Source organism: Gorilla gorilla, chromosome X (assembly GCF_029281585.2).
Source record: "Gorilla gorilla gorilla isolate KB3781 chromosome X, NHGRI_mGorGor1-v2.1_pri, whole genome shotgun sequence".
Classification (NCBI taxonomy): domain Eukaryota; kingdom Metazoa; phylum Chordata; class Mammalia; order Primates; family Hominidae; genus Gorilla; species Gorilla gorilla.
Window position 1 is genome coordinate 166,202,750 of NC_073247.2, and position 15,352 is coordinate 166,218,101.

The 15,352-nt window shown below is 50.3% G+C and overlaps 1 protein-coding gene across 1 annotated transcript; it reads left to right on the forward strand.

The window, feature by feature from the left end:
• Positions 1-102: 102 nt before the first annotated feature.
• Positions 103-2,067, forward strand: LOC101149184 (cancer/testis antigen 1). Its single transcript, XM_031006790.3, has 3 exons — positions 103-505; positions 1,203-1,337; positions 1,577-2,067. The coding sequence occupies exons 1-3, from the start codon at positions 237-239 to the stop codon at positions 1,713-1,715; spliced, it is 543 nt and encodes a 180-aa protein (XP_030862650.1). The 5' UTR covers positions 103-236; the 3' UTR covers positions 1,716-2,067.
• Positions 2,068-15,352: the final 13,285 nt, after the last annotated feature.

Sequence of the window (15,352 nt, forward strand, 5' to 3'; positions counted from 1 at the left end):
CACCTTCCGGCCCGGGCTCTCTTGGGGAGGGGCGGGGTTGGTGAGAACCGGTCACGTGCTCCGGGGCTCACTCGGGGTCTCCCAGGGCCGGAAGTAGGGCCCCTGTGCGCAGGCGCCCTGAGGATCCCGGGCTGCCCATCTCACGCCAGGGGGCGGAATTTCCTGCAGCCTCTCTGCCTCCGCATCCTCGTGGGCCCTGACTTTCTCTCTGAGAGCCGCGCAGAGGCTCCGGAGCCATGCAGGCCGCAGGCCAGGGCACAGGGGGTTCGACGGGCGATGCTGATGGCCCAGGAGGCCCTGGCGTTCCTGGTGGCCCAGGGAGCGATGCTGGCGGCCCAGGAGAGGCGGGTGCTGCGGGCAGCGGTGGTCCCCAGGGCGTCGGGGCGTCAAGGGCCTCAGGGCCGAGAGGAGGCGCCCCGCGGGGCCCGCATGGCGGCGCGGCTTCAGGGCTGAATGGATGCTGCAGATGCGGGGCCAGGGGGCCGGAGAGCCGCCTGCTTGAGTTGTATTCTGTTCTGTTCTGTTCTGTTCTGTTCTGTTCTGTTCTGTTCTGACAGTTCTGGTGGCGAGGTGGGGGCCGGGAGATTGGGGAGGGCAGGGCCAGGTGGGGGAGGAGGCGGGGGAGATGCGAGTAAGTGGTTGGGTGGGGGTGGGGGTGGGGGTGGGGGTTGGGAGGTGGGGATATGGGAGGCCAGCTGCGAGGAGGGGAGCAGGTAAGGGCTGGGAGGTAGAGGGGGTGGGGGTGGGGGAGAGGGGCTGGGTGATTGGGTGAGGGGCACCGGGTCATGCGGGGAGGGGAGCAGGGGCCAGGAGATAGGGGGACCCAGGTGTAGGAAGGGATCAGGAGGTGGGGGGAAGGGGGCAAGATGGGAGCGGGTGGCCGGAGGTGGTTGGGATGGAGGGTCGAGTGATGAGGAGGGGGCCGGGTGATGCCACAGGGGGCAGGGTGGGGAGGGGTCTTGTAAGGGCATGGAGGAGTCAGCTTGGGGTGCAGCAAAGGAAAGTGGGGAACCAAGACAGCTGGGTGGGGTGTGCTACTGGGCCAGTGCCTGGGGAGACAGCCTGGGGGGATGAGCTGGGCAATCGGGGGTGGGGGGGAGGGGTGGGGGAGTGGGGGAGGGGGAAGCTGGCCTGGGGTAAGCAGCAGGCCAGAGCCACAGGCCAAGTCCTAGGAGAGGATGCCTTAACTGGGCCCCCACCAGCTGCCTCACCATGCCTTTCGCGACACCCATGGAAGCAGAGCTGGCCCGCAGGAGCCTGGCCCGGGATGCCCCACCGCTTCCCGTGCCAGGGGTGCTTCTGAAGGAGTTCACTGTGTCCGGCAACATACTGACTATGTCAGTTCAGGACCAGGACAGGGATGGGGCCTGGGTGGGTGGCGGTCACAGCGTGGCAGGGTGGGGGCTGGGATCCGCCTACACCCCACGGTCAGGCTGCTAGAAACCTGGGAACACCCCAGCACAGGGTCTCAGAACAGAGACCTGGTACACCAGGCCCGCCGCCACCCGAGGGAGCCCGGAGAGATGGGTGCAGAGGTGTCGCCTTTAACGTGATGTTCTCTGCCCCTCACATTTAGCCGACTGACTGCTGCAGACCACCGCCAACTCCAGCTCTCCATCAGCTCCTGTCTCCAGCAGCTTTCCCTGTTGATGTGGATCATGCAGTGCTTTCTGCCCGTGTTTTTGGCTCAGCCTCCCTCAGGGCAGAGGCGCTAAGCCCAGCCTGGCGCCCCTTCCTAGGTCATGCCTCCTCCCCTAGGGAATGGTCCCAGCACGAGTGGCCAGTTCATTGTGGGGGCCCGATTGTTTGTCGCTGGAGGAGGACGGCTTACATGTTTGTTTCTGTAGAAAATAAAACTGAGCTACGATTCCGTGTCTGAGTCTCTTTTCGGCGAGCGAAGGCACCTTCGGACTTGCATGCCCTTGTCCTCGGGTTGCAGGGGAGGCTCTGGGATTCACAGATTGAAGTAGCACAAGGTAACGGGAGGCAATTTGGGAAATGGGGGAAAACGAAAAGCCACTGGGTCCCGCCATTCAGCATTAACTACTGTGAACATTTTAGAATATTTTCCTCAATATACTTGCATTTATATGTTAAATATATGACAGTAGCATATATAATGTTTTTCCAGGTCAGCATGAAATTTTTTCCCAAATTGTTTTCATTGAACATATGAGCTTTTTTACTTGGGAAAAATTCTTTGAAAACGTACTTGAGTAGATGCATAGAACCAGCATTATCATATCACTGTTAAGCATGTGATATGGGTTGGGCATGGTGGCCCACACCTGTATTTCCAGCGCCGCGGGAGGCTTGAGGCGGGAGGATGGCTTGAGACCTGCAGTCGGAGGCCACCCTGGGCAATGTAGCGAGATTCTGTCTGTAGAAAAATCATTTAAAGGCCGGGTGCGGTGGCTCATGCCTGTGATCCCAGCACTTTGGGAGGCCGAGGCGGGCGGATCACCTGAGGTCAGGAGTTGGAGACCAGCCTGGCCAACATAGTGAAACTCCATCTCTACTAAAAATACACACACAAAACAACAACAACAAAAAAACGTTAGCCAGGTGTGGTGGTGTGCGCCTGTGATCCCAGCTACTTGGGAGGCTGAGGCAGGAGAATCACGTGAACCTGGAAGGTGGAGGTTGCAGTGAGCCGAGATGGTGCCACTGCACTCCAGCCTGGGCAACAGAAAAAGACTCTGTCTCAAAAAAAAAAAAAAAAAGAAAAGAAAGAAAAAATTAGCAGGGTGTGGTGGTCTGTGCCTGTAATCCCAGCTACTTGGGAGGTTGAGGTAGGAGAATCACTTGAACCCAGGAGGTGGAGGGTGCAGGGAGCCGAGATCATGCCACTGCACTCCAGCCAGGTTGACAGAAAAAGGCTCTGTCAAAAAAAAATTTTTTTTTTAAATTAGGTGGGTGTGGTGGCAGGCACCTGTAGTCCCAGTTACCCAGGAGGCTGAGGTGTGAGGTGGAAGGATGTGTTGAGTCCAGGAGCTGGATGCTGCAGTGAGCTATGAATGCACCCCTGAGCTCCAGCCTGGGTGACAGAGTGAGACCCTGCCTCTAAAATAATGATAATAGTAATTCAAATAATCTAAAATCTTTGTGAACATGTAATATAACCAAAACACAGGTTCATTCCCTCATCGCTTGGAGATCCAATTAACGAGAGCGTGGTCTGCTATAAAGAAACGGACTTTCTGCCATGCTTGGTTTAGGGGAAGACGTACAGGCTCCTGCCTTTAAGGGTGCTGCTTCCCATTGGGGGCAGAAAGCAGGGCCTTTTAAAGGAGGACTTGGCGTGAATGGTAGGCAGGGGAGGGAGCAGGCAGCTGTGGGGTCTACATGACATGCTGAGGTGTCTTGTCTGCCAGGAGGTCACGTTGGCACCATCTTGGGCAGAGCTAGGTTGGAAAGGGGCTGTTTGTCAAAGCAAAACAGACATATGCTTGAGCTGTGTTCTGGGATGCTCTTAAGTTGCTTGGAGACAACTTGATCCCTTTGAGTTTTGTTTTAGCATTTGCTCAGTGGGAACATAGCAGATTTTAATGTAAGATTAATAATATTAGTTGACAATCTCCAATGCTTGGCAAGGCTGTAGTTGGAAACAAGGACTTATACGCTGTTAGTAGGAGTGGCAGTAACATCTATCTGGACATTTATTTGGCATTTTTCTATTAAGGGAAAGATGTGTATACCCTTCCAGCTGTAGGGAAAAGAAAGAGAGATCAGACTGTTACTGTTGTCTATGTAGAAAAGGAAGACATAAGAAACTCCATTTTGACCTGTACCCTGAACGATTGTTTTGCCCCGAGATGCTGTTAATCTGTAACTTTGCCCCAACCTTGAGCTCACAGAAACATGTGTTGTATGGAATCAAGGTTTAAGGGATCTAGGGCTGTGCAGTATGTGCCTTGTTAACAAAATGTTTACAGGCAGTATGCTTCGTAAAAGTCATCACCATTCTCCATTCTCGATAAACCAGGGGCACAATGCACTGCGGAAAGCCGCAGGGACCTCTGCCCTGGAAAGCCGGGTATTGTCCAAGGTTTCTCCCCATGTGATAGCCTGAGATATGGCCTCGTGGGGCGGGAAAGACCTGACCGCCCCCCAGCCCAACACCCGTGAAGGGTCTGTGCTGAGGAGGAAGGCCTCTTGCAGTTGAGATAAGAGGAAGGCCTCTTGCAGTTGAGATAAGAGGAAGGCCTCTGTCTCCTGCCTGCCCCTGGGAACTAAATGTCTCGGTATAAAACTCGATTGTACGTTTGTTCTCTTCTGAGATAGGAGAAAACCCGCCCTGTGGCAGGAGGCGAGACATGTTGGTGGCAGCAACGCTGCTCTGTTACTCTTTACTCCACTGAGATGTTTGGGTGGAGAAAAGCATAAATCTGGCCTATGTGCACATCCAGGCATAGTACCTTCCCTTGAACTTATTTGTGACACAGATTCCTTTGCTCACATGTTTTCTTGTTGACCTTCTCCGCACTATCACCCTGTTCCCCTGCCACATTCCCCTTACTGAGATAGTAAAAATAGTAATCAATAAATACTGAGGGAACTCAGAGACCGGTGCCAGTGCGGGTCCTCCGTATGCTGAGCAACAGTCTCCTGGGCCCACTGTTCTTTCTCTATACTTTGTCTCTGTGTCTTATTTCTTTTCTCAGTCTCTCGTCCCACCTGACGAGAAATACCCACAGGTGTGGATGGGGCTGGCCCCCTTCATTTGGCGCCCAACGTGGGGCCTTTCTCTAGGGTGAAGGTACGCTAAGACCGTGAGCATTGAGGACAGTTGATGAGAGATTCCTGAGTACGTCCACGGTGAGTCTTGTGTGCACAACACAGAGGAACCCAGGGTAACAATGGGACAAACTGAAAGTAAATATGCCTCTTATCTCAGCTTTATTAAAATTCTTTTAAGAAGAAGGGGAGTTAGAGCTTCTACAGAAAATCTAATTATGCTATTTCAAACAATAGAACAATTCTGCCCATAGTTTCCAGAACAGGGAACTTTAGATCTAAAAGACTGGGAAAAAATTGGCAAAGAATTAAAACAAGCAAGTAGGGAAGGCAAAATCATCCCACTTACAATATGCAATGATTGGGCCATTATTAAAGCAGCTTTAGAACCGTTTCAAACAGAAGAAGATAGCGTTTTGGTTTCTGATGCCCCTGAAAGTTGTGTAATAGATTGTGAAGAAGAGGTGGGGACAGAGTTCAAGAAAGGAATGGAAAATTCACATTGTGAAAATGTAGCAGAGTCTGTAATGGCTCGGTGAACACAAAATGTTGACTACAATCAATTACAGGAGGTAATATATCCTGAATCACCAAAACTGGGGGAAGGAGGTCCAGAACCATCGGGGCCGTCAGGGCTAAAACCACGATGGCCACCTCCTCCTCAGTCGAGTGAGTGCTGGGGGAGGGAGCCTGAAACCAGGCTGGCTGCAACTTGGCTCGCGGTGCCCATTATTGCCCAACCGGCAGTTCACTGCGGTGAAGGAGCAATTCAGACTCGCCCTGTAGCATCCTGTCTGGGTCAAACAGTGGCCGCTCCCTAAGGAAAAGTTAGGGGCGCTACATAAAATAGTTTAAAAAAAAACTATTTAAAAAAGGACATGTTTCACCCACTGTCTCTCCTTAGAATTCTCCAGTGTTTGTAATTCAGAAAAAATCCGGCAGATGGCGCATGCTAACCGACTTAAGAGCTGTTAATGCCGTAATTCAACCCATGGGGGCTCTCCAACGCAGGCTGCCCTCTCCGGCCGTGATCCCCAAAGGTTGGCCTTTAATTATAATTGATCTGAAGGATTGCTTTTTTTTTTTTTTTTTTTACCATTCCTCTGGCAAAACAGGATTTTGAAAAATTTGCTTTTGCTATACCAGCCATAAATAATAAAGAACCAGCCACCAGGTTTCAGTGGAAAGTGTTGCCTCAGGGAATGCTTAATAGTCCAACTATTTGTCAGACTTTTGTAGCTCAAGCTCTTCAACCAGTTAGAGACATGTTTTCAGACTGTTATATCATTCATTATGTTGATGATATTTTGTGTGCTGCAGAAATGAGAGACAAATTAATTGACTGTTACACATTTCTGCAGACAGAGGTTGCCAACGCAGGACTGACAATAGCATCTGATAAAATTCAAACAACAGCTCCTTTTCATTATTTAGAAATGCAGGTAGAGGAAAGGAAGGTTAATCCTCATAAGATAGAAATGAGAAAAGACACATTAAAATATTAAATGACTTTCAAAAGTTGCTGGGAGATATTAATTGGATTTGGCCAACTCTAGGCATCCCTACTTATGCCATGTCAAATTTGTTCTCTATCTTAAGAGGGGATCCAGAATCAAATAGTAAAAGAACATTAACTCCAGAGGCAACTAAAGAAATACAAGAAAAGAAATACAAAAGCAAATAAGCACATGAAAAGATGCTCAGCTTCACTAATTTTTAAATAATTTTCATTTCCCTCTTTAGCTTTTTATTTTCTTCTTCTTGAGGCAGAGTCTCGCTCTGTCACCCAGGCCAGAGTGCACTGGTGCAACCTTGGCTCACTGCAACCTCGGCTCACTGCAACCTCCGCCTCCTAGGTTCAAATGATTCTCCCGTCTCAGCCTCTTGAGTAGGTGGGATTGCAGGCGTGCACCACCACTCCCGGCTAAGTTTTTTATTTTTAGTGGAGACGGGGTTTCATCATGTTGGCCAGGCTGGTCTCAGACTCTTGACGTCAAATGATCCACCCACCTTGGTCTCCCAAAATGCTGGGATTACAGGTGTGAGCCACCCTGCCCGGCCTCCTGCTTTAGTTTTTAAAGAAAAATTAAAACAATGATTTTTTTTCCATCTGATTGGCAAAAATTTAAATAATTCCCATCAGTTCGGCAAGGATGTGAGGCTAGCGACACTGTCATAGGCTGTTGATGACGGTGTATATTGGAGGGCAAGTTGGCAGCAATGTAAGACAAGGGTAGAGAAGGGAGGGTCCAGATGGCCGGGGAATCTCCTCTGGCCAGAGCAGAAAGTACTGGAGGAAGAGAAAGGACAGGCAGGTATGCTGAGCACCTTGTCCTGTGTTTTAATTGAGGGGTTTCCTGGGGCCTCACCCTGTGCGCTGCAGAGAGCAAGTCAGGACTGTGGAACAGCCTGAGCTGCAGGGAACCTGAAGGAAGCTTTGGTAAAACTTGATGATATGGTTTGGCTGTGTCCCCACCCACATCTGATCTTGAAGTGTGGCTCCCATAATTCCCACGTGCCATGGGAGGGACCTGGTGGGAGGTAACTGAATCATGGGGGCGGATGTTTCCCATGCTGTTCTCGTGATAGTGAATAAGTCTCATGAGATCTGACGGTTTCATGAAGGGGAGATCCCCTGCACACGCTCTCTTGACTGCCACCATGTAAGATGTGCCTTTGTGCATCCTTTGCCTTCCACCATGATTGTGAGACCTCCCAGCCATGTGGCACTGTGAGCCCATTAAATCTCCTTCCTTTGTAAATTACCCAGTCTTGGATATGTCTTCATTAGCAGCATGAGAACAGACTAATACACTTGGCCTTTCTCCCAAACCCACGCTCAGTGTCTGTCCTGTTTGGAAAGCCTTTCCTGGAGATACATGCTCAGATCCAAAGGACACCATCCTTCCACCCCACAGCCGCATTAGCACATTGGCTTTCATATGTGTTCATTCAACCACCATTTATTCAGCATCTATGAAGCAGCAGACACTGGGGCCAGGCTCTAGAGATGTGCCCAATTGCAGAAACTCCTGGGGACACTAGGGACCCAGCTGCCACCACTCAACACATGCTCATCCCAGACTGGAGAGCTCATGGGCTAGAGAGAAACATGGAAAGAGTCAGCAGAATAAAGGTGCTACATGTTTGCCGGTCAATCCTGAGGAAGTCGTTTCCTTACCCTTAGGCTGGCTTTCCACGCCATGTCCCTTTCTTCTTGTGTCTCCTTTTGGTGGCCTGGCATGAGGGGGTGGTGTAATTGAGCTAGCTTTCGCCACTGAGACAACACCACAGGGGAAGGGCAAGAAGAGAGCCAGACAGACCAAGGTCTCCACAGAGGTACTGCATCTGGAGATCATTGTCATATATATGAGCCGGTGCTTTGCTCGAACTGGCTAACATCCATATTCCCATCATCCCCTCCTATCTATCTGTCTCATTGGCCGACACTGCAATGTAGACCACATCCAGAAGGCCCTTCTGGCTCCTTCTTAGTGGATATGGGAGACTCAGAGACAGAGTCCTGATGATGTTTTAGAGCAGGAGGGTTTTCAAGTTACTCCACACCTTGACTGTCACCTGGGGATAGAGTTTGGATATTCGTCCCCTCCACATCTCATGTTGAAATGTGATCCCCAGTGTCGGAGGTGGGGCCTGGTGGGAGGTGTTTGGGTCATGGAAGCAGATCCCTCAAGAATGGCTTGGGCCATCCTCTTGGTGATGAGCGAGCTCTCGCTCTGAGTTCACACGAGATCTGGTCATTTAATAGTACGTGGCAACTCCCCACCCCCTTGCTCCTGCCCTGGCCATGTGATGGTCCAACTCCACCTTTGCCCTCTGCCGTGATTGGAAGCTTCCTGAGGCCTCACCAGCAACAGATGCTGCTGTGCTTCCTGTACAGCCTGCAGAACCGTGAGCCCATTCAACCTCTTTTCTTATCAATGACCCAGCCTCAGGCATTTCTTTATAGCAGGGCAAGAATGGCCTAATACACCTGTAAATTTGGGAGCTGCTTGCGGTCATCCTGGGAAAAGGTGCAGAAGACATTTGTCTTCAGAGAAAAGGAAGAAAGGAGCAGATCCACAGGGCTGAAAGACACAGGGAGGGAGGAAGTCCTGATGGTGTCTGAGTCTCTGGTTTCAGTTTGTTCCTGAGGCCCAGCTGCAGTCCTGTCCTGGGCTTCTGAGAGACAACCACCCTGCATCCCATAAACCTGGTATTCACATTAGAAGGTCCCATGCTTTCCTGACCTTGGTGGAGTTGCTTTCTGCTTCTTTTGACCCACAGAATCCCAGCCGCCACATCTGCTTGATCACTGCTACAGTTTGGATGTTTTGTGCCCTCCAAACCTCATGTTGAAATTGATCTCCAATGTCGGAGGTGGGGCCTGGTGGGAGGTGTTTGCTCATGGGGGTGGATCCCTCACGAAGGGCTTGGGGTTGTCCTCATGGTGGCAAGTGAGCTCTCCCTCTCTTAGTTCCCAGAATATCTGGTTCCTAAAAAGAGCCTGGCACCTCCTTCTCTCTCTCTTGCTTCCTTTCTTGTCCTGTGACCTCTGCACATGCCACCTCCCCTTCACTTTCCACAATGAGTGGAAGCGGCCCGAGGCCCTCCCCAGAAGCAGAGCAGATGCCACCACCATGCTTTCTGTACAGTCTGCAGAAGCCTGAGCCAAATAAACCTCTTTTCTTTATCCATGACCCAGCCTCGGGTATTCCTTTGGAGCAACACAGATGGACTAAGACACTCATCCTTACAGAAGAAGGTCTCTGTCTTCCAATATTGGGAGTTAAGGAGGCTCCATCAGACACTCTGTGTTCCAATCTTTCGGGCAGGATGAAGAGAGAGGGAAAAAGTCTAGACTCTCTGTGGTTCTACTTTGCCAGCTAAGAGATCTGGTAAAATGTGAAGAGCCCAAGACAATGGCGGCAGAGAGGTGGGACAGTGCCCCCTGACCTGGCACATTCCCCCTCAGAAAGCCAGATCGTGGCAGTGGCCAGCCCTTTCCATGGTGCTGCCACATGTAACCAGTATAAGGCAGGAGTACAGACTCCTGTGGACTTCTCAGAAAGCTGGACTTCCAGGGGCGCTGGTGGGGCCAGATGTATCTCCTTCCTCCAGCTGCTGCAGAACTCAACCTTGCTTCCAACCCAGGCCCCTCTCAGTTAGTGGGTGCGATTCCCCAAGACGCTGTGTTTTCATAGGCAGGGAGCCACAGGCTGCCCCTGCCTTTAAATTAGTCTTGCACCCTCTCCATGAGAGCCACAGAAAGTGAAGTTCACAAAATGAGGATGCTCCATGTAGTGGGTTGAACTGTGTCCCCCAAAAGTCATGTTGACCCAGGACCCGTCGATGCGACCTTATTTGGAAATAGGGTCTTTGCAGATGTAATCAAGTTAAGATGAAGTCCTTACGGTGGGCCCTAATCCAATAGGACTGATATCTTAATTAAAAAGGGGAAAATTTGGAAACAGACACATACAGGGACAAGGTCATATGATGACAGAGACAGAGATTGGAGTGATGTGTCTAAGCATCTAAAAGCCACAGAACATCAAGGAATGCCACCAGCCACCCGAAGCTGGGAGAGACCAGGAACGATTTTTCCCTGGGAGCCTCTTTGGAGGGAGCGCGGCCCTGCCCATACCTTGACTTCAGACTAGTGGATGCCAGAACCTGCAAGAAAATCCATTTTTGTCGTTTTAAGCCATGCAGTTTGTGTTATTTTGTTCTGATGGCCCTAAATAAATGAATACAGTCTGCAAGTGGATGGTGATCCAGAAACTGCTTCCAGCCTGTAATAAGTACAGAAATTGAGTGTATACGCAGGCAGAGTAAATCTGTTGAATCAGAGTGTCTGTTGACTCTAACAATAAAGTAGATGGGCTTGGACTTGGTATGTCTTTTTCAGTTAATTGTGTGATAAATTTTATTGTTTTTACAAAAGTACCAGTCCATGATAGATTGGAACTATGAGAGAGAGACAGAGACAGAGAGAGAGAGGAGAGAGAAGAGAGAGAGGAGAGAGAGAGAGAGAGGAGAGAGAGAGAGAGAGGAGAGAGAGAGAGAGAGGAGAGAGAGAGAGAGGAGAGAGAGAGAGGAGAGAGAGAGAGGAGAGAGAGAGAGGTGAGAGAGAGACAGAGGAGAGACAGAGAGAGAGAGGAGAGAGAGAGAAATTCCTCAGAGATCCTGGTGAGGAGCTGCTGCTGTTTCCTAGTTAGCTGATGAACTGGCTTCCCCTTATAGTTTACATTTCATTTGCTTCATTTGTCATTTCAGCGTAACTCTGGGGAGAGGACTTAAAAATCTTTGCCCTCTGGTCACTATTTTACCCAGAAGTTCTAATGCTTATGGTTTTCTTGTGTTAAAGTTAAAACATCCTTATGAATTATTCCGATATAGAAGTGATGCAATTTCTACATTCTGAGATGACATCAATGATTGTAACATCATTTTTGTATATTCATAACAGAGAGAGAGAGAGAGAGAGAGAGAGAAATAGGATAGCAAAACCAAAACCCGAGGGCAGCATCCACAATAAAACTAAGTGGTGACAAGATATCCACATGAACTCCAAAATCTGGAGTGGCTGAGACCAAATCACCCCTCCCGCACCTGCTCCAAGATCTGCAGAGCCTTAGCATCTGAGGGAAGTGAGTGGGCACCTGGCAGACCCAGAATTCCAATACTTACCTGCCTTCAGGCAATTGCAACTATGGAATTCTTTGTGGTTGCCTCCACTACAAAACAAGGTAATAAAAATCATCTATAAATCTGTAGCTAACCATTTCAAAACACAAATGGACTGTAATGAGTAAGCTCAAGTGAGACAAAAAAATGATCAACCAGATTGCTTCATCACATCTCAACCTGGTACTTGCAGAGGGTTCTATTGAGCAGAGCTTAGTGTTGAGGCTGTGGGTGCAGCTGTGGCTTCCTCACCCCCTCCAGGCAGGGGTGGAGCACCATTGTGAGGGGAGGGGGGCCAGAGTTCACCGTAGAAACCAGAAGTGCTAGTTAAGAAGCCAGAGGAATTCTGAGCCTCCCCCCGCACCGCCTTCCCCTGCAACCAGAATTGCATTCCTGCATATTTAGCACCAGAATTCCTAAGCAATTTACAAGCATTAGCACCGAAGTTGAGAATCTGGGGGAGTAGGGAGGGGCCAATAAATAGCACCTCTTCCCTGCCTGCCAGGGTTCCTAACCAACTGAGAAATTCCACAAACGTGCCAGCAGATGGGGAAGCAGCCTTGGTGGACAGGGCTTGTTAGAAGAGCCAAATGGGCTTGCTAATTCCTCACAAGCCCCCTAGTCTAGACTTAGAGCGGTTCACTGGAGGAAGGTTTTGGGTCTGTAGAACAGGTCCACATCCCCAGTATTGCTGCCTGCCACCAAACTGGGCAGGAAGGAAAGGAAAAAGAGGCCAGATCTCCCACAGTGAGAACTTTTGACAAATTAACCACTTGATCCTTCCTCAAGGAGACTGGGGGAGAGAAGAGTTACCGCCCTAACATGCACACCTAATGTTTCACAAATTTTTGTACCTTGATATGGTTTGGCTGTGTCCCCACCCAGATCTCATCTTGAACTGTAGCTCCCATAATCCCCACGGGTCGGGTCATGGGAGGGACCCAGGGGGAGGTAATGGAATCATGGGGGAGGGTCTTTCCCATGCTGTTCTCACGGTAGTGAATAAGTCTCACGAGATCTGGTGGTTTTACAGAGGGCAGTTCCCCTGCACACGCTGTCTTGCCTGCCGCCATGTAAGATGTGCCTTTGCTCATCCTTCGCCTTCCACCATGATTGTGAGGCCTCCCCAGCCACGTGGAACTGTGAGTCCATTGAACTTCTCTTTCTTTATAAACTACCCAGTGTTGGGTATTTCTTCATAGTGAAACAGCCAAGTAGAAAGGGGCCCTGGAGAAGCTCCAACCGGCTAGGGCACTGGGAGAACAGGGTAGCGCCATGGAAGTTTGTGCCATTTCCAGGCGGGAGGAGCCTGGCCCCTCCTGTTCCTGTGCAGTAACCTGGGATTCAACCTGTGAGATGGGGGCCTGTTAACAGGAACCCCTCTGGCTTTGCTGAGAGTCTTTTTCCTTTTCGCCCAATATATTCCATAACCCCTCACCCTTCAAAATGTCTGCATGCCAAATCTTTCCTGGTCATGTGACAAGAACCCAGTTTTTAGCTGAACTGAGGAGAAAGTCCTACAACAGTAGCAGTATGAAAATGGTCAGATACATACCTCTTAACCCACTGGGCTTAACTAGTAAGTCTATGGTGTACCCACAGCCAAAAGTTTACCCCTTACTCTGTTTGCTCATCCCAAATTATTTCTGGCCATTGTTGCCCAACATATCTCATCAGAGGTTCTGCAACAGGGTCAAATGGCATCTATGAGATATTCTAACAATGAGAGTCCAACATAGCACATGTCCCAAATGTAAACCCTCTCCCATGAAGAATTACCTGCAGAGACAATAAAGTTCAAAATTCTCCTGATCAGCCTGGACAACATAGGGAGACCCTGTCTCTACAAAAAAATAAAAATAAATTAGCCGGTGTTGGGGTGATCGGACTCAACACCAGGCCGTGGGTGTGATGAAGTCCAGCAGAGTCAAAGGAATGAGAAAAGACAGTTTGAGAGAGAAAGTGGGTCCAGGGGGCCATCGCAAGTGTATGGAGGCTGTGAAGGCCCTGAGCTCTGGAAGCCCAGACTATTTATTGGTGATCAAAGAAACAGGTGGTGAGAATGTGGGGTTGAAAGGGAGCGTTGCATTAAGCACATGATTTACAGCTGTGATGGTTTAGCATATGCTCTGCTACTTGAGATAATGGAGAGCAGGTTCTTCTAACTCAAGATACAGTCAATCCTGGGAGAGCAAGGAGCAAGGAGCCAGCAAGTCTAGGCACATTCCAGAGGCCCCTGGGGGGTTTTGTGCCCTGAGCCCTGGATTCTATGCAAACCATGAGGGGTTTTATGCCCTGGGCTTAGATTATGGTGCATCAGGGTAGCCTTCCACCCTTTAGCACAGAGCTTGGTGTTCCAAAGGCCATGAGGGGTTTCAGACCCTGGACCCTGGACATGTTCCAAGACTCTTTTACATTATGTCAGACATGCAAGCCCTGCCTCAGCTTCTCTCCCAACACTCAGCTTTTCTCCCAACAAGCTAGGTGTTCACCTGTAGTCCCAGCTACTTGAAAGGCTGAGATGGGAGGATTGCTGGAGCCTGGGAGGGCGAGGCAGCAGTGAGCTGTGATCGTGCCAGTGCACTCTGGCCTGGGCGACAGAGCCAGACCCTTTCTCAAAAAAATAAGATAAAATAAAATTAAATCTCCCGGCAAGCTGAAGCTCAAAGGCATTAGAGAAAGGCTGTGCCCCCCACCCCCGCCCCCACCCCCCAAAGTCTTTTGATCTTGTGAGCTAATGTTGGAAGAAACTGAAGTCCCCAATCACTCTCTCCAACCTCCTCTCTGCTCCCACTCAGCTAGATGTTCTCGATGGCTTGTAGACCACCATCCACAGGAATGGGTGCTGTTTATTCAGTGCCTCGGCAGTTGGGTTATTTAAATGCCAACTCACTGTGAGTTTCCCCTTTAAAGAGTTCATAGGATGCACAGGAATATCTAGCCCCGGCCCTATAGCCACCAAATGTAGAAGACAAGCCAGTGTCCCATCCCAGTAGAATTATGTTCCCAGAACTCAGTCCCACGTTGCCCCAGACCCTATCAGAATCGGTGATCTCTAATTAGTATCTAAGTTAAGGGAGGTGTAGAAAGTCTGGGTAATTTTGAGAGCTGTGGTACCTGAGCTATCGCTGCTTTAGGATGTCTAGAAATTTGCAAAGGCAACAGCCACAGTTACTGAGGTGTCATTTGCGGTGCCTTTCTTTCGAAATGTTCGGTTTCTATTGGAATCTTCTTCCCTTTCCATTCCTCCCTCGGGGCCCTATGCCGAGGCAATCCTGGCTGGAAAGCTGCCTGCCGAAGGCACCCCAAGGTCTCCCTGAGCAGGCCCTCTCAGGGCACTCCATCGTCCCCTGCCTGCCGGCCACCGCCACTCTAGACTGCCAACCCTGAGTTCACCACCACTGCCCTTTCCAGGTACACCAGTGCATGGGCCAATGCCACCTGGGCCTCCAGGCCATCTGTCTCCCACAGTGTCCTTGGGTTTCTGCTGTTGGCTGGCTCAGTTCAGGAAGTCTCGGCAACTCTGGAACAGTCCCGCATGCTTCCCACTTGCAAGGCAAGATCCCTCATAGGGCACCTCCCAAAGCCTGTTCCCTGGGTGCTGAGAACAATAGGGTTTCCATGGCCTGTGCCTCCATTATAAGCAGAAGAGCTCTGTTTTAGCAACTGTGGCTGACGTGAGACAGGTGCCCGAGAGGAGGAAGGGGGAAGAGCAAGGTGGAGGGGCTGGAAAGGTACCACCGTGCGGTGTTGGGAGCCCCTCTGGGGGTGGAGGCAGAGGCAGAAGCTACTGGAGTGATTCGAGGGGGAGAGTGTGTGATTCTAAGCTCAGACAGGGCTGTCTGGGGGTCCTGTTTCCTGTTTTGTGGTTTCCCGTAAGAAGCCGAGCTGGCCCTCCAAGGATTGGAAGCTTCTGAGGCCTGGC